The 23677-nt window shown below is 37.1% G+C and overlaps 1 protein-coding gene across 8 annotated transcripts in view; it reads left to right on the top strand.

Annotated features, from left to right (window-relative positions):
- Window positions 1-720: 720 nt before the first annotated feature.
- lmbr1 (limb development membrane protein 1) overlaps window positions 721-23677 on the top strand; it is a 119395-nt gene continuing 96438 nt past the window's right edge. For 7 of the 8 annotated variants that reach the window (XR_011189857.1, XR_001479239.2, XR_011189858.1 and 4 more), the window contains exons 1-5: window positions 722-983; window positions 5566-5638; window positions 9062-9101; window positions 12414-12553; window positions 14519-14622. Coding sequence is in view for 5 of the 8 variants with exons in the window: in XM_069190988.1 (XP_069047089.1) it covers window positions 921-983; window positions 5566-5638; window positions 9062-9101; window positions 12414-12553; window positions 14519-14622 (420 nt within the window). In the remaining 3 variants the exon portion in view is untranslated. Of the gene's footprint in view, window positions 984-5565; window positions 5639-9061; window positions 9102-12413; window positions 12554-14518; window positions 14623-23677 lie in introns of all 8 variants that reach the window. The other variant, XM_015354783.2, reaches the window with a different exon arrangement.

Here is a 23677-nt window from a genome sequence, read left to right as displayed (position 1 = left end):
TCAGATTCGAACAAGTTCGGTTGTTTTGTTCTGAGGCGCATTTCCTTATTGGGCATGAACATCACGTCAAGACACTTTGCTAGTGTAGGTTTAGAACATTTAATATATCCGAATCAATCGCGCCTATGCCACAATAAGAAAGGTCCTTTTAAATACCTTAGAATCAACACGTAACCTAATCGCTGCTCTGTGACGTGCTGTAACTGCAACAAAGTCGTATTTTTCATAAGGTCCTTCCCTGCCATTGAAACACTCATGCAAAAGACTTGGAAATGTTTGAGAAGGACGAGCTCCCTCATGGAAAAAACGTCATATATGTTTCCACTGTTTTTACTGTCTTTATCAAGGCACGTGGCAAACTGAAAAAAGAAACAGCTATAGAGACATTTAGACTTCAAAATGTTCTGTCTTATGTGTGACTAATCGCGCTCAACACAATCACAGAGGACTGAACGTAAAATCTGGATAGATTGAAAAACGTCAAGAGAGTACGTTTTGTTAATGTGTTAGAATAAAAGAGTTTGATGTTGTGTTATATTTTGCAAGATGAAATATGAAAAAAGAACATAATTATAATATCACGTCCACAAAACGAAACGATCCAAATCTACTCCCCTCTTTTAACGTCTATAATTGCAACACTACTTGTAACGCCCCCCTTTCAGTCACACATTAAAGGCGTCATGTAGTCTCACATTTGATGACGTACACCCCTTTTGAGGCCGCCCTTAAATGCGTCACCAGGCCTACTGTCTCAGCATTATGACTCGCCCGAAAAAGGGTTGTCTTAAAAGGTGGCAAGGGAACTGTGGGATGTGTTTTTGTTTATTTTAGTGGGATTTCGGAGTCCTCCTCAGCAGGTGTTTCATGACAGCTGTCCTGCCTTGTTGAGTTATTGATGCTTTTGTGCAATATGAAGAATGGAAGAGGACGATGTGACTATCAGAGAGCAGAATTTCCACAGCCAAGTCCGGGAGTACATCGTGAGTACAGTCATGCAATGATGAACTGAATATTAATACAACAAACTTGGGAGGGGGGGACAAGTTTTGAATCGCATTTACAGTTTTCTTTTGCAGGCCTAGTCTGAAAACAACCCCCTTTGGCGCCATCCCTGCCCCCCCCCCCAGAACAAAAGTGTTCAGGAAACGTGTCCTGGCGTGGCCACCGCCTGTAGCTTTTGTAGCTACAATTTCCACCTTAACACGCCTCTGAACGCAGAACCCCCCAAATCTCAATTTCTAAAATCAAATCGAGGACTGTGATTATGGTGCACAACGCTTCTCTTAAATCTAAAATATCGAACACAGATCTGCATCTCAGCAGACCCAGAGAGTTTACTTAATACCACCCTTGGGGTTGAAACGGTTTGCCTTTATTTCTGGGGATCCAAGCTGGGCAGTCTCTGCGGACCTTGCATCGATCACGTTTGCATATTGATTGGATTTGTTTTCTGTAAATGTTAGTCACGAGTGCAGCATTGGTTGTGTGGTACCCAGGCGTACCTAATAATGGATCTACCTGGTTTAGTGTTTCTTGTATTTGGTCTTGTAAGTGACAAATTAAACAAAAGCAATGAAACATTTAAATAATCTTTTTACGTCAAATTAAAGAAAAAAGAGTGCTATGCAATAGACTAACATAGACTAGTCATCGTGCGTACCTGTATATCCTCAACTGAAGTTATTAGCAGTGTCTTCTCTCTGGCACCATTGTTTCTACAAGACGTTTGCGTGTTTTAACACGTGGGTTGCTTTGGTCTGGTTTCCAGCGATAAACACGCACGAAAGGTGTGATTGGTGATTTTAAGTGGTCCCTCGTTGATTTTGATGCCTATGTAACTCCCACGGGATATCCCTGTCCTGCAGAAGTTGCTGATGTAGGAAACTCTGTGAGCGCGGAAGGGCAACAAAGCCCAGCGATCGACTTCCATGAAAGTAAATGAAAGTGTTTAAGCATTGTCAATTTCTGTATGCAGTAGGTTTGCTGATGGTATTTGAGCAAGACTAGAGCAATAATTGCAAGCCAGGCGTATGATTAGACTGTGACAATAAAGAAAGAAATACAACGTCGTATTGTGCTTTAACAGATTTTGCAGGCGTGACAGCATTGATAGATACTGCTGGGTGTTCCTGCCTTTATTTTGCATTTCAGTTACTTCTAAATGGGCAACACTGTTTCTGTTATTATCATAGTTAAAATTGCTGGTGCTGTACTTACAGTGTGCTGTAGTTGTAGTGCTGTACTTGACTATTGGAGCTTTTATCTTCAACCTATCATTTGATGATATCATATCATTTCCCATTCATTTGCATTGTGACAACCTTTATAATTGGAGTGTGCCTACATTCTAAGCTTAGGTTGAGTGTCTGTCTTAAAGCTGTTTCCTGTCTTTACCAGTAACCTGCTTATAAGCCAGGTGAGGGGCAGAGGAAGCTAGAACATCACGCAATCTCAGAAAGACTGGTTAGAAGGAAGACTTTTATGCAGGATAGGATGCCATTCCATTACGGGACACGTGCACATTCTTTAGAGACACTAAATAACCTAGTTTGTGTTTGGAGCTCCTTAAGAATGTGCAGACTCCACACACAAGGTGTCCCATTACTGAATTGAACGTTTAACCCAAGAACTTGTGAGGCAGCAGTGCTGCTTTAGGGCAATGGTTGCTTAAGCAAGCAATTGTTTTTTTTAAAGAAACAAACAATGCCTGGGATCCTGCAAGGATACAAATTATTTTGGTGTACTGATTGGGCTTGCTTTGGTTTGTGTTTCAATGACGGTGACATCTGTGGCTGAATGAAGAACTGCCCTAAACCCGTCACGAGTTTTCAAATAATGACAGTGTGCTATAGCATCTAAGCCACTGGTGCTGTGCCAGTATTGTAGGTATGCGATTTCAGTGCTGAACATTGTTGATTTCTTTTTGAGAATTTGCCGATTAAAAAAAAAATGCATTCTAACAGTTTATCTAGTTTTCCATGATGATCATTTTTAAAATGTCAGTGTTACAGTAAACTAATAATGGAATAAAGATTTATTGAAACTTACATGGCAAAGCCATTATAGTTAAAATATGCCTGCCAGTTCTTGTACTGATGACAAGGGTAGTACAGTTTTTCCCCAATCGCTAAGTGCATTGAGCGTGTGATGATATTATCCCATTACTGTAACTTAACATTGGCAAGAACTGGTAGTGTCCTTTTAAAATACTAAAAAAAAAAACAATTTTCACTTAATGCTTAGAGCATCACATTTGCAATCATATTTACCTATTCAGTTCTTCTGTATAGGTAAATAATATATAAAACTGTTTTAGTTTTCTAAGCTTGAAAGTAATCTTACAATAAGTGCGGCTTTGGAGCTATAATTGTGTAATTAGAAGTGAACATTGCCTGATATTGTCATTTTGATAGTGCTCCTATACCAATATTAAAAAGGTTCTAACTATCTGAAAAATGCTTCACTTCCCATCAGTTGGTATGAAGAAGCAGATTGATTTACAATTGCTTTGTCAACTCTCACAGTTCCCTGAAAAGCATAAAGCATCTAATTTATTGGCTGCTTGTGCACGTTTTTCAAGTCACCCTGTCATTGATTTCCAAGAGCATGATGGGATACAAAGCTTTTGAGAACAGCAATAACAAATGGGGAAAAAATGATGAAAACACCAGTGAATGTCTATTAACATGGTAATCCAAGAAAGACAATGAAGTACCCCTGCAAATGATAATTTTGATCTTTACTATAACTAATTATTGGATGTTAAATTATGTATTGAATAACATGATGGCAAGACACTTGTACTGCATTTGAGAGGAAATGGAGTGACACGTGTTTTAGATTTTGAATTGCACATCTTAAATTGCCCTTGCAAATGACAGAAAGAGGCAAAATTGTGACAAGATTTAACTACATTTTTCTATTTGATGATCAGATATCGATTTAACCTACAGATTATAAAATGTCTGTTACAGTAATTTAAAAGGTTTACAAAATATACACTACTAATGTAACCCAAATCAGGAGCAGCAAAAAGGCCTGCACCATATGCAGATGTTACTACCTAACTGCTTAGTTTGGTAATTTACCATGGTGAAAAGAGATATATTTGTCTACAGTGTAAAAAAGAAAATAAATAATTTAAAAATACAGTTGTATTTTTTTCTGTGAAAGAGTTTGTATGAATCTGCTGATGCTGGTGTGGCCAACAGGAAATCCTGAGCTGAAGATTTCCATTCTCCTATCCTCTTATCACTGAAGTCAGTTTAAATGAAAATCGGCATTAATCGTTGAGCAATGTGGGGATAATTCCAGCTTGGCTTCTTTAAAAAGTGAAGTAGTTTACAAAATGTATTTTGAGTGTGGACTTTGCCATCTCCTAAAAATAAATAATTGAGTAGTGACTTCTGTGGCTTTTTTTTTCTTATTTTGTGAAATACAGGTCTGGTTGTTATTTCTTTAGAAATTTGTGTGACTTATCTGAAAAACCAATCCAATTTCACATCAAGTCTACATTGTAGTACACCATAACCTTAATAATCTTAACTTTACAGGTTTCCTTAAACATTTAAATGTAAAGATATTTATTGAACAAAAGGCCAGCTTATGTATCTTTGACATACAAAAGGTCAATTTTTCATGGGAGGACTAATTTAATGTTTGAGTCCAGGAAATGAATTTAATTTGTACAGGATTGTGCTATTCTGCATGTTCACTTCTCAAATTTTTTTTCACCTTATGTGCTTTAGCTTGTCTTGTATTGTTGTAGTACAACACATTGCCTTTGTTGAAACATATTACAGAACCTTTACAATTGTACTGTGTAACTTTTTTTGTTGTTGTTTGGAAGTTTATATTGCAAAAATATTGTCGATTTTGAGTTAATGGATCAAACTAATTCTATAAAGAAGTTCAAGAAGGTAGCCGCATCAGCGCGTGTAGGCTGCAAAGGAATAAGTAAATATTTATTCCATGTTGAAAAGAAACGCACCATTTTGGCTGTGGAGTTTTCTTCAGGTGTGACAAAGTCTCAGCTGAAATGTTGTCTGTTTTTTCTTCAGCATGGAATAAATGTTTACCTGTTCCTTTGCAAATGATATAAATATGAATGTGATTGACCTGTTTTTGACTGACTTTGTCCCTTAAGATAGGCAGCATATCTTTTTGCCCTTTGTAAAAGGTCATTTGGTATTTACAGTAGGTTAAAGTGTATGAGGAGGCAGGAATGGCAGTATTTTGGCTTCAAGGAAGAACATCCTCATGAGCTTCTCAGGAATGATACTAAATATATATATATTATGTATGTTGGTTTTGCATAATTACCAACACAATTAAGACTCTACAGCACTGATGTTTTCATGAAGGCAAATCATATTGCAGTATGTTTATCTACAGCAACAAAACAGGTGTTCTTGTCTTGTCTGTGCTTTCTAAAATACCAAAAACTGAATACTTTTAAGACAGAAAGTTAAAATATGGTAATGAAAATGGTCAAAAAATATATTATTTGCAAGGTACATTTAACTCGCGTTTTTAGTTAAAAAATATTTTTTTTGTTCACAGATTTGTTTCCTGCTGTTTGCAGTCCTCTACATTGTATCTTACTTCATCATAACCAGATACAAGAGGAAAGCTGGTGAGTAGTAGTTGCTGCTTGTTTTCTGGTGCCTTACAGTGAGTATTGCTATTATACCATCAAATATGCTGAGAAAATGAATGTCATTAAAAAAAAAATCCCTGAACATCATTGTATATCACCATCGCCTGTTCTCATTGAAAATCCTCGAACGATTTACTAGTTTGCTCTTATACTGAAACTGCACCTGAACATCATACAACTCCGTGTGTCAGTGTGCATAAATAATAATGCTGATATTTGCAGGTATTCCTGAATCTATTACATTTATTAGTTAACACAAATTCCGAAGTTGGGGAAGATTACTCAATTCAAAACTGCTAGTCCAAATGTGTGCCTTCATCAATAGGCAGATGTGTTTCATTCATAAAAACTGGAAACTATTTCAGGTTTTCTTTCCGGTCTGTGCTTCAGCACACAGTGCATTATGAATTGTTCAGACCCTTCATATGGTGTGTCATAGTTTTTGAAATGACGGAATGAGGCATTCACCTTTTTGTTTTAAACTTAATTTGCGATTCGAAGCATGAATGCTCAAACTGAAGACTTTGTAAGTGTAAGGTAGGTCACAGTAAATGTAAGCAAAAATGTAAAAAATAAATTTGTTGACTGCAGAAGTATACACACCTGTGATCTCGATATTTGGTGGAAGCTCTTTTGGCAACAATTACGTCTTTTTGGATAAGTTTCTACCAACTTTGCACTCAGGCTTGGTGCAATATTCTTCTTGGCAGATTTGCTGAAGCTCTCTCAATTTGTTAAATGTTTATGGACGGTAGTTTTAAAAGTTTTTCCACAGGTTCCCCAATTAGACTTAAGTTAGGACTTTGGCCACTCAAATATATTCACTTTCTGGTTCTTAAACCAGTCCTGTGTGGCTTTGATCTTGTGCTTTGGATCAGTTGCATGGTGAAGGAATTTATTTCCCTGTTTTTGGTCTGAAGCAGGTTTTCAAGGGATGGTGTTGAAGCAGGTTAACGGCAAAAACATTTTCCAGAGGTTTGACTTTGACTTCGGTCCTTTGTTGCAGAACCAATATGAGTTTTGAGATGTTTTTTTTCTAATTCCCTTCAAACTCCCTTTGCGATGTGACTGGGATATTGTTGACAAGTGGACATTTTCCTCCCATGGGTGGGTAGCTGCGTCAGCATGCGTAGGCTGCAAAGGAACAAGTAATAGGTTTATTCCATGCTGAAAAAAAGAAGAAAGGGAACACAACGTTTCGGGCGATTTCCCATTGTTGACACACAGACATTTTTTGTCGGCCACTCAAATCTGTAACTCTTTCAGAATTGTTGTTGGTCTCAAAGTTGATCCGTTTCCTCTTGGCCCTGTAACTCAGTTTGGGAGGGCAACCTGGATCAAGGCAGCATCTGGGTAGCTGCCACTTCTTACAGATTGACTTCCCTATGCTCAAAGAGACATTAAGGTTCTTTGAAATGTTTTACATCCTTCTCCTGATCTGTGATAAATATGTCACTGAGATGTTTTGTAAACTCCTTGGTCTTCATGGTTGAATCTTTGCTTTAAATCCACACCTGCCTAAAGGACCTTACAGAGACAGGTGTATTTTAAAATCATGCGACCCTCTATTATTGCACATGACAGAAGCCACATGACTGATTTTGTGATGAGTTAAGGTATTTTTTCCCCTCATTTAGGTTTGCCCCAGCAAATGCTTTGAATACGTATGCAGTCCTGACTTTTCCATTTTCTTCCATATTTATAAGTTGTTCTTGCTTTTGCTTTGAATATGTGTATTAGGATGGCTATATAACGGATATGAATTGCTGATTTAAGTATCATGACTGCAATCTTTAGAGCAACAAAATGTGAAAACTGTGCAAGAGTCTGAATAATTTTTAAAGGCACTGTAACTCCAAAAGCATGACAGGTTAAAGTCCTAACCTGGACACTGTTTTCAAGATGTGTTGACCTACATATGTGCACTGGAATGTATGTGCTGAGGGACGCAGGGTCAGGACTGAAAGGAGGAGTGAGCAGGAGCAAAGAACTGTGACCAAGCAGCCAGAACTAACACCAGCAAAGTCGAGCTGTTTGCCGCAAGGGGCTGTCCTGTGATTGGAGGACAGGAAAAACAGGATTCCATAAGCATGATCAGGATGCCCTGACCGAATCCCTAAAAAATTCTCAGAATAGGTTCTGAGGATGCAGGCAGTAGGTTTTTGATCAAACTGTGTATATACAGTAATTTCTTAAACACTAAAAATATTTTCATTTGGACCAGTTTTTCCAGAACTAGTCATTATTTTGTCTCCCCTTTTGCTCAGAATTATTCTTTAGTTGAAAGCATTTTTCTCTCTGTGTTTTTTTGTGTATATACGTCATGGTTTACCAGTTTTAAAACCTGGTACCATTGCCAGGTAGTCAAAAAGAACTGTATATTAGGTGCTCAGAAGAGTCCATGACTGCCTTACAGTAAATGCAAGTGAAATAATATGCAATAAGATACTTTATAAATAATAAAGTCATCATTTCAAAATGTAAATATGATGCAATTAATTGTTTTTGTTCCAAGAATAATATTGCTTGTGTATATACTTCTGCTGAGAGGCTTAGTGAGGTACATTCAAATCTCAGGATTAATATAAATTGAGGTAAAACACTGTTTTTCTTTAAATGTAAATCCTAAATGAATCCTTTATTTAACCACGCATGTCGGTTTAAAACATTCTGACCTTTCTTATTCATCCAGAAATATATTTTACTGGAATGAATTTGAGTGAAATACCTTGCTCAAGGCCACAGAAGCACTTTCCCACCTGGGATTTGAACTCCAGACTCTCCGTCCGGGAGTCTTGACCTCAAGTCTCTGCAGTATTTTTGGACCAGCACTGCCCACAGGCATGGGGCCTCGGTTCATTTCAAGAAGCGTGTCGCCTTGAATTAGCCTTAAACACACGGCTATGACATCTCTAGCTGAGCTGTAGCACCGATGTGAAAAGTGAATTCCAGGTTGCCTTAATGCCTTTCGCTGACTGAACTTTGAATTTACATCAGACGGCACAAGTCTCCACCTAGCTGCTCACGCTGACGGCAGACTGATTTTATTATTTTATTGCAAGAAGTCTCTTTTGGATGCTGCAGGAATTCTTCTGGAACAGTTTCCTTCACTGTATGAAATAATCTGGCACATACAGTAGGCAGAATACTGGGGGTACGCTTGGGGTTACCATCCCGAAAGTGCAGAGACAAGCAATGGCAAATTTCAACACGATTTATAATTCACACCTCTTTTTCTCAATGAGGATAATCGGATTAATTTTAAGATCTAGCAAAATGACTTAATAGACGTTTTTACCAACAGTGCAAACAATGCTAGAAGCAGATATTCCAACCAATTCCTGTTTTCACTTTTATTATTGTTCTTTTTAACTATAGTGTTTTTAAACTTTTCCTTAGATGACCACGAAGATGAAGATGCCTTAGTCAACAGAATATCGTGAGTACAGATGTGCACTATGGTCCTTTTTGTCTTATTGATATTCTGGCCTTTGAAGCTCAATTTGAAATTTCAGAGAATCCTTACTTTAAGCTAAATATTCTCTTAGAGCTTAAAGTGTATTTATAATTTTGTAAGTGTAGTCTATTTTTTTCTTAATGGTACATTGAGGAGCACAGAGTGAATTTTATTTGTAAGGTTGTTTATAAAGTGAAAGAAATTTTGCATATTTTATAGCAATTTGACTTATTAATAAATCTGAGCCTCCCATTTGATTTGTATTTCCCTTATTGTCCGGATCCCTTAATATATCCTTTTCTGTAGATGTAGAAGTTAGTATACAGTATTTGGAAATCATGGAATTTATGAAGTTTTTCCTCCTAATTTTGATTCTCTTTAATCATGCTAACTTTTTTCCTATTTGACTGTTTTAGTGGTATAGAGCAAGCAACTTCTTATGGTTTATGTTATCTGTTTTTCACACCGAGGATGTTTCTAAATGTGTCTTTGTAACTGATTATGAAGATGGGGGACAAAATCCGGTCTAGATCACAGGCGAAATGAATAGCAAAAGAAATATTGAGCTATAATCGCTCTGGATGGTACAGTTGTGGTCACAATTATGATCATCTGGATAGTCTTACTGAAATGCAGCTAAGACCAGAAAAATCACAAGGAGCTGAATATACTTGCATTCACTGTTTCACAAAACATTTCTGCTATCATTTTGCCACAAACCTCTCATGTGAAAACGTTTCCCTTTTAGCAAACAGATCTGCACATACTAGTTGCGTAACCCTCACATTGTATCACAGTCTGTTGTTGCCAATCATGTTCTGCGGTTTCCCAGAGTGTTTTGCACTTCTTTATTGCTTATCCCTTTACATGCTTAAGCTTAAGTCCCAGAATTGTATGCTAGTTTCCAGACCTTCTGACTGAAGGAACTTAGATTTAGATTGCTTTGTTTAAGGTTACTGTTGGAAAGAAATACTTAGTTCAACACACTGCCTTCCAGACGACACTACTTTGCTTTGAGTAACGAAAAGATATTGTACCTTTGCAAATGTACCTTCTGTCTCATACTAATTGATTCTTGCACCGGCAAAACATGTCCACACTCTCATGCTGCCATATCTATGTTGTTGTTTCTAAACTACCGAGGTGTGTCGATAAGTGACTTTCCCCAGCCCCCAAGGAAGGATTTTAATTATGCAAAATCATGTTTACAGAAAGAGTGCATTGTCAGTGAAAATCATAAGTTTATAAAGGAGAGAAAGATATGACTTGCAAATTTGTTTTGCAAAAAATGTAATCCATTTTTTTTTTGATGAAGGAAAAGTAAAGCAAGTTTAAACACTGTGAATCCTGAGGCATTTTCCATCTTCACCTTCTGGAAGAAATCCCTACTATAACTACTATAAATGCATCAAGGAGATCAGCAAAGTATATGGTCATAATTTCAAAATGCCACGCATTTTCGGTTTTCACTGCTTTTCACGGCTTTTTGATAACTGTGAAACAGTATGTTTTGCTGAAAAGTAAAATCAAGAATTTGACCAAAAATGGCTAGGAAAATGAAACTACTACAGGTGCATCAGATACTCAAGGTGAATGGTCTGTGAACAAAAACGCAATTGGAACTACTAAAAATGAAAAAAAGTTAAGGTTGTTGAGGATGAGTGTAATCAGATTCAGGAGGGGCAGTCCAATGATTTTTTTTTTCTATATTAATGAAGTTTCTTGAAAGCCAATTTTTATGTTCCAGTAAACATCTCTCTTTTAAACGCAGCAGTGAGGAGAGAGATTATTTAACAGTACATGGAGCAGAAAATGCAAAATATCCACCTAAGTTGATATGGCTTTGCTGAATACATATAATGAATATATACACATGTTTTTCAGCTCTCTGAAAAATTAACAAAAAGTCCGTTTTTTTACCATTTATCCTTTAAAGTATTTTTGTTAATAGTTTGTGGTTCTATTGGCTGATGTGCAGTACATTTTTGCTTAAAAGATTAAGACGCCTGTTTTACAAAAACGTAATGATCCAACCCCTACCTCCACATTGTACGCAGATTACTTCAATTACCAGAAAACGTAACATCTTGAAGCTGATGTGCTGATCTTCTTAGTGCTTTTACCTTAACCTTACTTAGCCTGAATGGGGTGAAACTGATGGAATGGTGCAAAAGAAGGCTAGCATCTGCAAAAAAAAAGACCTTGGGAGATGGTTAGGACCCTGTTAACAATTAAAACCAGTGTCACGCTGATAAAAGCATGGGATTCTCTTGTAGGAAATCTTGTAGTAAAATAATGGCTTAACATGTGCACTCATGTTTTGTTTGGAGACGATTCAGTTTTTACATGGGACTGCACAGTCATATTGCAGCTAGTGGTGCTACCTTGCAGCTCCAGGATCCTGATTTTAATTCCTGTCTTGGTGAAATTTGTGTTCTCCCCATCTTTATGTGGGTTTTATCCGTGTGCTCCAGTTTCCTCCCTATATCCAGACGTCCGCGCCCGTGATTTAATGAGCTCTTTACAAAGATCCGAGAATTGAGAATAACTCTGTGCTGTGCAGTAGATTGGCAAGACTTTGACACAGGCCTACATTTGATACAATTAGACATCCTTATTTGGAAGAGTGGAAAAAGTACTTCTGCTCAACCACTCACAGTGGTGATACCACTGGTATCTTAAGCAAATTTCTTTGCTCAAATATGACGTACAGTAGATGTTGTTTGTAGCTGAGTATGTGAGATTCCTACCTACCTAACTGTGCAGCAACCAGTATTTTTGTGCAGCTGTAAGTATTCTTATATCACTTGTTTGTCTGCTGTTTCACTGAATTAACCATATTTCAGTTGCCGTTTCACTGTTGTCTTAGACTTTTTTTTTTTACCTCAGGTCCTAAGACGTTGGATACTTCTACTTACCTGTTAACTTTGAAAACTTTGATCTATTCGTCACCAGAGCACCATTTTTTCCTGCTAAGGGTCATGACAGCCTGGTGCCTGTCTCAGACACATAGGGTGCAAGGCTTCAGTGTCCGTTAAGTAACGGAGAGCAGGAATGGATCGACAGCTTTTAGAAAAGGATTTACTTTTTAGATGAGTAAATGAGAATTTTGCTCAGTGAGTTGAGTGTGCTGTCCTCGTCTTCTCTGAGTCACAGCTCTTTGTTTTTGGTTTATGACGTTAGCCTCGGTTTTGATTCCTGTTCATGAATGGTATTAACAAATTAACCAACCTCTTAATGTTTCTTCCATGCATTTAACGTCCCTGACTAATGCCCCTTTGTTTGATTCCACAGACTTTACTTGTGCACCTTCACGCTGGCAGTGTCAGCAGGGGCAGTGCTGCTTCTGCCGTTTTCTATAATCAGTAATGAGATCCTGCTTTCCTTCCCCAAAAACTACTATATCCAGTGGCTTAACGGCTCACTAATCCATGGTCAGTATTTTTTTTCTTTTCCCTTCCCCCCCTTCAGTTCTGTAATGTATATTTTTTGTTTCTTGGTGCTTCACTGTTAACAGCCAGAAACTTTCACAACAAAGTTTACAGACAAAATGATTGCGTCTCCTCATGTACAGAATAAGCTCTGTCCCGTTTATTTGAATACTTGGTAAAGAACGGTGACCGATGCAATAACCATGAATGCGTTAATAACAAGAATGACCATCTGTTTTTGAAGTTCTGTTTTAATTTTGAGATTCCCTGATTAGGGTATGCCTTTTCAAAAAGCAGCTAATGAAGAGAAATTCTAGATGTTTTCCTGTATGCAACAATTAGTTAAGTTATTGATTTATTAGTTATTTTTTCTGTTAATAATTGCCATCAGATTGTTGGGACATGTTTCTTTGTAGTGGTCAGTTCATGTGCAGGACTTAAATATTAGGTTCTGAGTTTTATAATGTAACTGTAATAAACAATTCTTACAGTACGTCTTAAAAACGGTATCATCAATGAAAGTGGCAGATGTATAGAGAGTGCGCTTTTATTTCAAGGACTGGAAGAATTTTGATCATTAAGAAAATTCCTTCTGATAAAAAGAAAAAATAGCACATGACATGTATTTGTATATGCAGTGCCCCTATTCAAATATTCATATCTTTCCACATTTTTCACCTACAACCTATTCCATGCATTCAAATAAAAAACAAAAAAGATAATTATGAAAGAAAAATGGAAACTTCTTTCATATTTCATACGTGTACATATTCAAACACGTTTCTACGAGAAACCTAAATTTATTTAGGTACAAATATTGCCTTAAGCCACAAAAGTAGTGGAGTGTGGCTCAATTAATTGTGTGGCTTGATAAGGCAATAATAGTGGTTCACGTGATTTCAGAATAACAGCCACTGTCACTGTAAGGACCCTCAGTCTGGTAGGTAGTGATCGGGAGAAGGGTTTAAAAATGTTTCAAAAAAGCTAAATGTAATGAGACGAAGTCGATCATTTAAAAAGTGGAAAACACCCAGATATGGGAGGATGCTCCCCCAAATGGAGTAGATGGGCAAGAAGGAAAGCATTTAGGGATGCCATTATGAGTTCTTCATGAACCCAGGCACATGGAGAAACACCAATGTGAACTACTAGAAACATCTTGGAATGAGCTTTGTTGTGCAGTGTGCTCCAGTTCTGAACGGATGAATGCAGTTGACTTAGGTTTTATACAGTGAAAAATTAGAGAAGTGCGCTTAAAACTGAGAAAAGTTCTCAGAATCTGGACCAAACTACCAAGTTATTCCATCAAAACTGGGACTGAAAAATTAGATCTTTGAATCGATTAGCTTCTAGAAACTAAACGGCCAAGGAGACGTTGGCTTGCCTTCTCTCATCTGTTTCCTTTCCATTCTTAAGAATTTTGACCCCAGGATAGCTTCTAGGTGTATTATCTGTTTCCACAGATTGATTATAAAATGAAGGATGTATTAGGTTTTTATTTCTGAACATTCAGGGAATCGGTTTAGTTTACCACTAGATGGCATCAATGTACAACCCTTTAAGGATTTTTGTGAATCCAGTTCTGTTCCGAACATGACCATAGAACAAATTCAGCATTAGCTGATTAAAATATCAAAATATTCCCGTAGTGTGACTCATTCTCTCATATGATAGTTGAACGTGAACATCCAAAAATGTATGTGATGCATAAACCAGCACATTTATTTCGATGTAATGTACAGCTTCGATATCTATTTATATTTATGAATATTTTGATGTACTTGGTCATTAAGTTTGTGACAATTAAAATCTATGGATTTGTTTAATTTCTTTGGTTTACCATACAGTTATCTTTATGAATCTGTCAAATATTGTTTAGGAAGTTGAGTGCATTGCAGTTTTAGTAATCTTCTTTACCACTCTGTTGCTTTCTCTGTTCTCATTCTTTTATTTTTTGTTTTGTTGCAGGCCTGTGGAATCTGATGTCTTTGTTCTCCAACTTATGTCTGTTCATGCTAATGCCGTTTGCCTATTTCTTTCTGGAGTCAGAAGGATTTGCTGGATCAAAAAAGGTACAGGACAGCCTTATTTTTTATACTTACCGTTTTCTGCAATGTTCTTCTTAATTTTAATTTAATAAAAATAATTTCTTAATTTCGAATCGTCTGGACGTAACGGGGCCACTATCTGAACTGTTTCTTAGCAATATTTAAAAGATTGCTAATAAAAATAGTATATTTAATAATGTATAAGAGTTTGCTTTACTACCCTAATAACTACCTTATTGTATCATTTACCTTTCTTAGGATGTTTCCCTATACAATTATATACATCTTAAATTCTAAAAGAATGCAGTTCCCAAAGTTGGCACACTCTTCTCTCTATGCCTCTAAAAACATTTTACAATTATTTTCGCCATAGTGTGGGTGGAGGTTAAGCACTGGCAGAGTTTTGCCTGTCATGTTTTTACCGCTCAAGGAATAGGTCAGATATTTTGTTGCTTATAACTGTTGGCATTTTATCTAGTAACTATTTGTATCTGATATGACTCGTGTAAAATTGTCACTGTAAGTACAATGATGCATCACACATTTCTAAGCAGCTAATTTCAATGATGCAGAAGTGGACAATAAAGCTAATGATACAACATAAACTAATGAAAACATCGTAAGTGCAGAGTGGGTCATATGACTCATACCACAGTAGAACAACTGATTATATGAAAAGAAAAGCAGTAGTTTCATGGCTTGAGAATTCACGAGAATAATGTTAAGGGTTCATCTGCAGTGCTGATGATGAGCTGCAAGTGTCGGGCTTAAAGGAGCGTTCTTGAACGATGTGTTTTAGGAAGACAACAGAAACTGATCAAGAATGGAGCAGTGGGCATAGTTTGTATTAATACTCAATATAGCCTCTTTAATTGGATAGAGCAATGGACGTTTAGGGTGCTTATATTGGTTGGCCTGCTCAGACAATTGTATTTTAAAAACTACAACTTATTTGAAATCTGATAAACATCAGAGGGTGCAATATCAGCTCAGTGTCACAGTTTTGCCATACTGGGTTGCTCATGTCTCTAATGGCCACAAAATATAGGTGCCATCTGGTGCCAGGGTCCCATTTGTGCCTGTCCTGAGTTTCCTAGCTCTGCAGTAGATGGATTTCATGACCCATTTGTCTGCATTATCTAGTTAGCTGTAAAAGCGCTCTTTATACAAGGCTGTTTGAATTGTGCCCCAGCAGAAAATCATATCACTGAAAATTGTACTCTTACATTTTTTTTAAAAGCATTTCATAAGTCATTTCATTTTTTAATATTTCTGAGCTAGATGATGAATTAGATGGAATTTGCATAGACTAGAAATATCACAACAGCAATAAAAGAAAAAGGAGAAATGTTTAAATTCTTTAAGCAGTTAAAAGCTGTAAGGAACAGAACCAGTGAGTGAAACAGGTGCCGTCTTCGTATGCCCCTTGGCTGACACCAATCTGCGATTATTAACTTAACATGAAACAAGTTGCTCGTCCAAGCAGCCACATCCTGACCTATTATTTAAATTATCCAGACGCTACAAAATGTTCAACACGAGAGCAGTGTCCATGTGATTTAGGAGTCCAAATCCCCTAAAAAAACTTCAAAAGGAGAGTCTAATAATAAAGCGGTAAAGCAAAAAAAAAAAAGAAAAAATGAGGTAACTTCCTTATTTAATTAATTAGCCAGATCTGGTGCTCAAAAGATCCATAAAGCCAAACAACACGACAGCACAATAGACTCTGAACAAAGATCTTTTTTTAAATACACTTCTATCCTGAGTCACAGTTTGAAATGGTCCTGGTTTATGTCCCTGTTGGCAAACTTACATAAAAATTACTCTGTACTGTATTTTATGACCAGATGACCTTTTCTGCAACTAATTTGTACTGGGGGTTGGCGTGGCTGAGTAATAAAGGAATGGCCAAAATCGGTAGGAAGTTAGAGCCGGCTTCTGTCACTTTACATCTTTGTACTCTTTCATTTTGCTGCAACTGTTCTTTGCTACTGATCATCCATAAATTTGTTGGAAGGAAGTGCTGCTTTATGTTAGTTGCACGTTCAGGTATTTGTGAGTCCAGAGGAAATCGTGTAACTGTGCAGAGATGAGGAAAGCACCCTGCTGAAACTTTGAAGGATATTAACATTACATAAAGGGTCGATTTAAGTATTTATAGCATGAAATTAGTCTAGTACCAATGGTTGTCCAAAGGTACCTTGTAGTTTCCAGTTGCTGCCTTCTGTCATAGAATTTTTCTTTAGCTCTGGACTTTTTCCTCTTGCATTTGATGTCTTGTTACTTAAGAAAACAAAGAGAAGAAGAGGGAAAGTTAAAGCATCTCTAGGATCGCACCAATTTGGATTCAATCAGGACCATTTTAAAATATTTTATCCTTTTTCTTTCTCTCTCCCGAGTCCCGTTTCAAATCCCATCTCTTTATTTTGCTTGGTGTCCTCACTTTTTGCTTTCCTTAAATTCTTTTAGAGTAAATATTTACTTGCATTTCTGTATTTTTTTTCCTTTTAAATTGCATTCTTAATTGTTTTCAGACTTTTAATATTAGTATAAAATGTATTTTGTAATCCACTTTCTGGGGTTGAAATAATTATTTACTGGCTAAATAAACAAATTGCTAACCAATTACTTTTTCCCTCACACAATCTAAATCTGTGCAATACCCTCTATACATTTTGTAGCATGAATACGTTTCCCATGTAATCTATTCATAACCACATTGGTTGTTGTGTAGAACTCAGTTTAATTTTGTTTTGTGTAAAGTGAAAAGTGGCCATTAACTAATCTGCTGTACAGCTTTGTGGTAGTATGCGTAACCCTTTTTTTCTGGAGTCTTTCATGGTCTGAGCTAGTTGATGTATTTTAGGAATATTGTAGAACCATTATTTGCGGTATAAAATTAAAGTCTCAGTCTTCCATTGTTTGGTTTTGGAATTTATTGGTGCCAAAGTCAGAATTGCACAGTTCACTTCCAAACAAAAAACCTTATCCGTTTCCCAGTTTTTTTGTACAGCTGTGGCAAGCTTCAGAACATCTTAACAATGTCTTATTCTCACCCATCGGACACATTTATAAAGACATGAATTGGTCTGTTTCCATTTGTCCTGGGAATGATTTGGTAATACCAAAATTAGGTGTCACAATGGCGCAGTGTTTAGGATTGCTTACCTCACAGCAGTGGAGCCCTGGGTAGACTTCTGGACCTGGGGTGCTATCTGTGTGGAATCTGTAGGCTCTCCCCATGGTTGCATGCTTATTCACCGGGTGCTCCAGTTTCCTTCCCCAGTCCAGAGACATAGTTATTTGGATTCTGGGAAGATTGGCCCTGTCGTGTGTTTGTGTCTGGGTGTCCCATCCAGGATGTATCCCGGAAAGCAATGGGCATAAGGCAGGATAAGCTTCAGCTCCCCTATAACCCTGTATCGGATCAAAACAGTGATCAGTTAGATGGTGGATGGATGAACTCCCACAGCCAAAACGTTGTTTATTTTCTTCTCTTTTCAGCATGGAATGAACCTTTACTTGTTCCGTTGCAGCCTATGCATGCTGAGACAGCTCCCTACTTGAATAACAAAAGACGTTTAGGATATATTGTGAATTATTTGAGATGCCACACTTTACAATCCGTTTCGCCATCTGAGCAGCTTTCAAACTCTTAAATAATACAAGCTTGGTTACTTGTATTTGGACCAAAGAGTCCTGCCCTTCTAGATGTATCTGTCTTCTATGCCCACAGTTTGTCATCTTACCACACGAGGTCTCTGTTGACTTTGTTAGTATTTTTCCTGCACACCTCTCGCAAGCATCAGAACATCTCAACAGGGATTCTTCATTCGAATCCACTAACAACTTTTTCAAATCCTCCACTGGCTAAGAACATGCTAGGATAAGGCTCACTCTGCTGCATCCTGGTTTTTATAACAACACTATCTTAATCTTACTCAGTAGTGCACTAAATGTAGTCATGTTAGCTGTAGTTGGTTAAATGGCAATTCATTTATTGTTCATTTATTTTGCTCTTCCTTGGCAAAATGAGCAAGGAAAAGCAAGGTACAAGCAGGGCAGTGAACCTATTGATATATAGCCTCTATATATAACTATATATAGTTTTGTTCCCACAAATGTACCTGTATCCCTGCATTTCCCCAGTTCTGCTTTTGCCTGTAGGATACTTCCTTCCCCTGACTGGGCTTCAGCAATTTCAGCCTAAGGAATGGTGAACATGCATTGGAGTCTCCAAATAGTAGGTAGTGAGGAAATTTTAATTGGGGGGGGAAAGGTTTTAACAAAAACTGCAGCATCTGTCTGTGTGGACATTTCTTGAAAGACCACCCCTCCCTCTTATTCCTTCAGTACAGCTTGAGGGTTACCTTGTTTCATGTGGGCAATATAGACAGGTCTCTGAATAAAAGCTGGTCTTCTTACTTTAATTTCAATTTCCTGTAAAGTCAGCAGAGGTCATAACCTGACACCCCTTAACTATGACCCAAAAGAAGGCATTTGCACTTTGTCCATGGGCACAAGTTTTAAACTGTTTTAAAATGCTTCCATCAATCGATCTTCCTGAGATGACAGGAAGTGTGCTTATAGCAGTCTGTGTCTTACTGAGTAAACCTTATTTTAACGTTACTAAGATACCCTCTTTGTTGGGAGAGCACAATAGGCTTGATATTTATTTAAAATGTGCTGCACATGCAGACATTTTTTTCCCAGGCCTTTTCTTGGGGTGGGGACAAGTACCTAAAGTGATGTTTACATACCTTGCTAAAGGTCGGAATGTCTCGGCAAAGCTATGTTTGAACATTGATTACCATAGAAACGTATTAGTGTGTTAAGAATTTTTGTGTTTTGGGATTTTTGTTCCCTTTCTTTGAATCAAAGTATATTGCTGTAAGTTTAAAGAATTTTCATAATCTGCGAGTGACTGGTGTGCAAAGGAATTCCTCGCAGAGCCCGATTCCCAAGGGAGAAACTGTCCGTGTATAGATCTGCTTCTTTTTTTCACATCTCAATCCCGTAGCTCATGTAGAAGAGCTCAGTGTCCGATTGAGGATTGGTACAAGTCTCATTGAAAGGTTCAGTGGCCTCTTTTTATGGAAAAAGATGGTGAAACCCTAGTTGTCTTTTAATCCTTGCAACACCTCGGTGATCATCTAGTCAGTTGTGTTCTTTGGGTGTCCTGGTCAGTTTCCTCATGAGCATTATTCCATATTTGAGCCAGTTATCTCTGGTCTGCAATATGAGTTGTACAATAATCTATGCTCCAGATGGGATTTAGAGACTGAGCCGTTTCATGGGCTCATATTGAATCTGTGTTACAGAAGGTGATCACAATATCTGCAAGTTTTATTTTTACCTTTCCCGTTTTAATTCAGTGTTTAAAGTTCTACAAAGTCTCATTTATTTCTGAATTGATAAACAAAAGATAGCATTGTCTTCTCCTTCATTGTTCTCTTTTCATTACTGCAGTTCTGAGGAACCAACGGCACAATTTATTTGTTTTTCCATACAAAAATTTAACATTTTTCTTATTCATGGGAAAAGTTTCCATTTTTCTTCTCCCTAAAGCTTGGGGCTTAGGATAGAAATGAGATTTTTTTTGTTCAATGCGTTTAATTTCGATAAACACGATATGTTGTGCCCCACAGTGTGTATGGATCTTTAATCCAATTCCAAAAGAGTAAAAACAATCAAAATATCCAAACATCCCTTTTTTTAAATAACACCTTGCGAAATACTGGTAGCTAGCACTGGCCTCTTTGCAAGAGCTTATCGTTCTAACACATATCGGTAATTGGAAACAGGGACATCCACGGTAGAAAAGAGAAGGGAGCAACTTCAAAAGTACTGAAGCTGCTTCCTTGCCATAAATCCTTTTATTTTAAACCATGAATGTAATATATTAGCTTTGATGGCTTGGAAGTGTCTCATTTTATTTTGGAAAGAACATTGTTAAAAAAAAAAGGAGGAGGCTAGTGGAACGTAATTTTTATGGCAGTGTTTTGCGGCCAAGGTATTACAAGCTTTAAATTATGTAAAGCAATATTTACCATCTGCCATCAGAGTGTCATTTACTCTGCTGCTTTATTGTGAGTTGCAGCCTTCTGCTTTCTGTCTCTGACACAGTGCAGCACTGCCTCAGCTGAAGGATATACTAATAAGTTGGCCTGACATCTGGTGCGTCTTTAACTAAAGTAAATGCACAAGCTGAAGCAATGGGAAAGCCTCCCTTGGGACCCTTCAGCTCCTGCTCTTGGCTATTAAGGCAGGGATGAGCAGTCGGCTGATTTCTAGGCTATGCGCTGACCTGCCGCTGATTAATGGTGGTAAGAGCTTGTCCACAGCCTTGAGTAGTTGGGAGCTGAGTCTCGTTCTGTCTCACACAGCATCTGATCCAGCCCCAAGCATGCCCTAGAGATGCAGACAAAATAAGACACCCTTCTTTAATGACAAGCCAGTGCCCAGGGATATATTATCAATTGTTATATTATGACATTTCTGAGGTCTTTCTCTTTCAGGTCCATTTGTTCTCCCTTATTTTATAATTGCCCAAATCCTTTTTTTTTTCCCTGACGACAAAGGATGCAAGGGCACTTTATTCTTATTGTTTATTGTTGTATTAATTGGATTTTATTCAGGTATTTGTTTTGAGATGCTACCCAAACCTCTTAAATAAGAACATAAATTCCCTTTCCCAACTGGGTTCATTCCCAGACTAAATCATTGTAAAGCTGGCAAAATACAACAAATGCAGGCTATGTACAATGTATAGTTGTTTTTAGATACTGTCAGTCTGTCTGTTATATTGAAAACTGCACCGCAGCACAAGTATCGGTAAAGTCTAAGAGCCTTCATACAGAATGCAAAGCTATAAGTCCAAAGTTGTCTGAAAAGCTAATTAAATATTTCTATAATTGGGGAATTTCCAAAAATGTTTCTTTTGTGTTTTAATCGATGTAGATATATTTTATATATACAGTATGTATAACAGTGTCCAGAAAATTTGAGGTTTTCTTTTCACAGATATTGTTTCTCTGATAAACCAAAATATGTTGTCATAGGTATGCTGATCCTTATGGAATAGTTATACTTTTCTGAAAATGATAAATAGACTGGATAAAGTAATCTTAGTAACCAAGACAAATAGTTGAGGTTGAGATGCTGGGATCTACACTAAGCCTCATGTTGTACACAAGCCACTTAGTGAATACGAAGGATACAAGCACTATTAAGCTGGGTGGCTTGTACTTGTCATTAATTTGTCTTTCACTTTTTGCTTTAACTTTTGTCTTTTATATACAGATCTTCCAAAGTATATATGCTTATTTGGGGTACAACACAAAATGCGAGTTTAGTCTCCTGTTGTCTGCCATTAGGCCCTAATAGTAACTTTCTTATGTTCCCCTGTCTTTCACACCCCAATCAGTAGTAAGTCATAGATGTTTGCTGGTTTGCCACAGCCCATTATGAAGTATCAACAATCTTTTTTTAAGCCTAACAGGCTGAAATGTCTGGGATTTCCTATGGGGATACTTTTTGGATGAGAATCTCTGGCTCCTGTGGGAAATAAATTCCAAATGGTGGCATAATCTCTCAAAGAATGAGCACTTCTGTTTGGCAGGGACACAGGATATTTCTTGGAAGTAGAAGGCTTGATAGCTCCAGCCAGCATTATGCTTAAGCAGCATGTGGGAAATGGAAAAAAAGCTCAGAATTGGGAAGATCTTAAATATTTCATAACTTCTATATTTAGCAAAGGTGGACACAAAGTGGCAAGAATAGAAACTTTATTAACTCGTTGTACATTGTAGCATTCTGAATTCTAACACATTTTTCAGAGGTTATGTCTGGTACTGGTACTTTTGCAGAGGTTATGTCTACATAGAGGTATTTTTTTATACCTCTATATAAAATGGATGGATGTTGCAGAAAACTTCTTTACTGTTTATAAAAAATATAGTTCAAATATCTAGCCTAGATTAGCACATATAAGAATGCAGAAAACGTGTTTAAAAGGCTTTGTTTTTTAACTACTTTTTCCAAGGTGTTTATTTTAGTACAGATACCACGTTTCCACCTAAGCACGGACTTTCAAAATACTGTGTTTCAGAAAGTGATTGTGTAATAATTTAATAGCACTGTTATTCTTAATGCTGCCAGGCTGCCTTGTATATGTTTGCAAAGGTTTTCTGCTGCCTTTGAATGTTTATAATTTGGACAATGTGCTATGAATACATTTATTGAGTTAAATAAATGAATGAAATAAACTTAATTCAGGAAGCTGAAGCTCAATAGGATGTTGATAACAAAGCTCTAGCTTCTGTTTTACAGTACCTGCAGCTTTATGACATTTATCTGTCTTTAAAGCTAACAGTCTATTGACTAACCACATGAGGGCTCTGTCGACTTTGCCAATCGCACTGTGCTAGAATTTTCTGTGTGAAAGTATCTGTACAGTATACCTTTTGCAGTAAATTATCACATGAAATTTGCTGGTTACTCTAACTAGTATTGCAGAGTATTCTTTGAAATTGTTCATTTCTTTGAAGGTTTTATTTTTTATTTTTAAATGCATTTATAAAATGTTTAAATCCACTGACAATTTGAATCATGGCTATATGGGTTTATGTATTTGGCCTTTGCTACACAGCAGTAATGTCTGTTATATGGGTGCATATAAGTTTTAATAAAAATATAGTTGTTTGATAGCAAGTCATTAAGCAAAATCTTTGTGTTATAATTTTTATAGGAAATTTATTTTGATGGCAACAGACGACTGAAGTTTATATAATAGCACAGAATGCCACACCCCACAGCTGTGTTTGTGCCTCCCTTAAGTGTTTCTTCATTTTAGATGTGGCTCATGGAAGGGACTGATTTTAGTGTTTTAGAAAGTGTAATGTATTTAATCCTCATCCCTTCGTGCCTAATTTAGGTTTTGTCGTTAGTCAACGACTGATATACACATTTTAAAAAATTGCTTTATTCATTTATGACAGTTGAGTTACTGTGGAAACTCCAGGGCCACAGTTAGAGGCCTTATCCTCTTTATTTCTGTGTCATTGTTTTCCGTTGTTTT

Source organism: Lepisosteus oculatus, chromosome 6 (assembly GCF_040954835.1).
Source record: "Lepisosteus oculatus isolate fLepOcu1 chromosome 6, fLepOcu1.hap2, whole genome shotgun sequence".
Classification (NCBI taxonomy): domain Eukaryota; kingdom Metazoa; phylum Chordata; class Actinopteri; order Semionotiformes; family Lepisosteidae; genus Lepisosteus; species Lepisosteus oculatus.
Note: the sequence above shows the minus strand (reverse complement) of the source record. Positions and strands in the feature narration are given on the sequence as shown.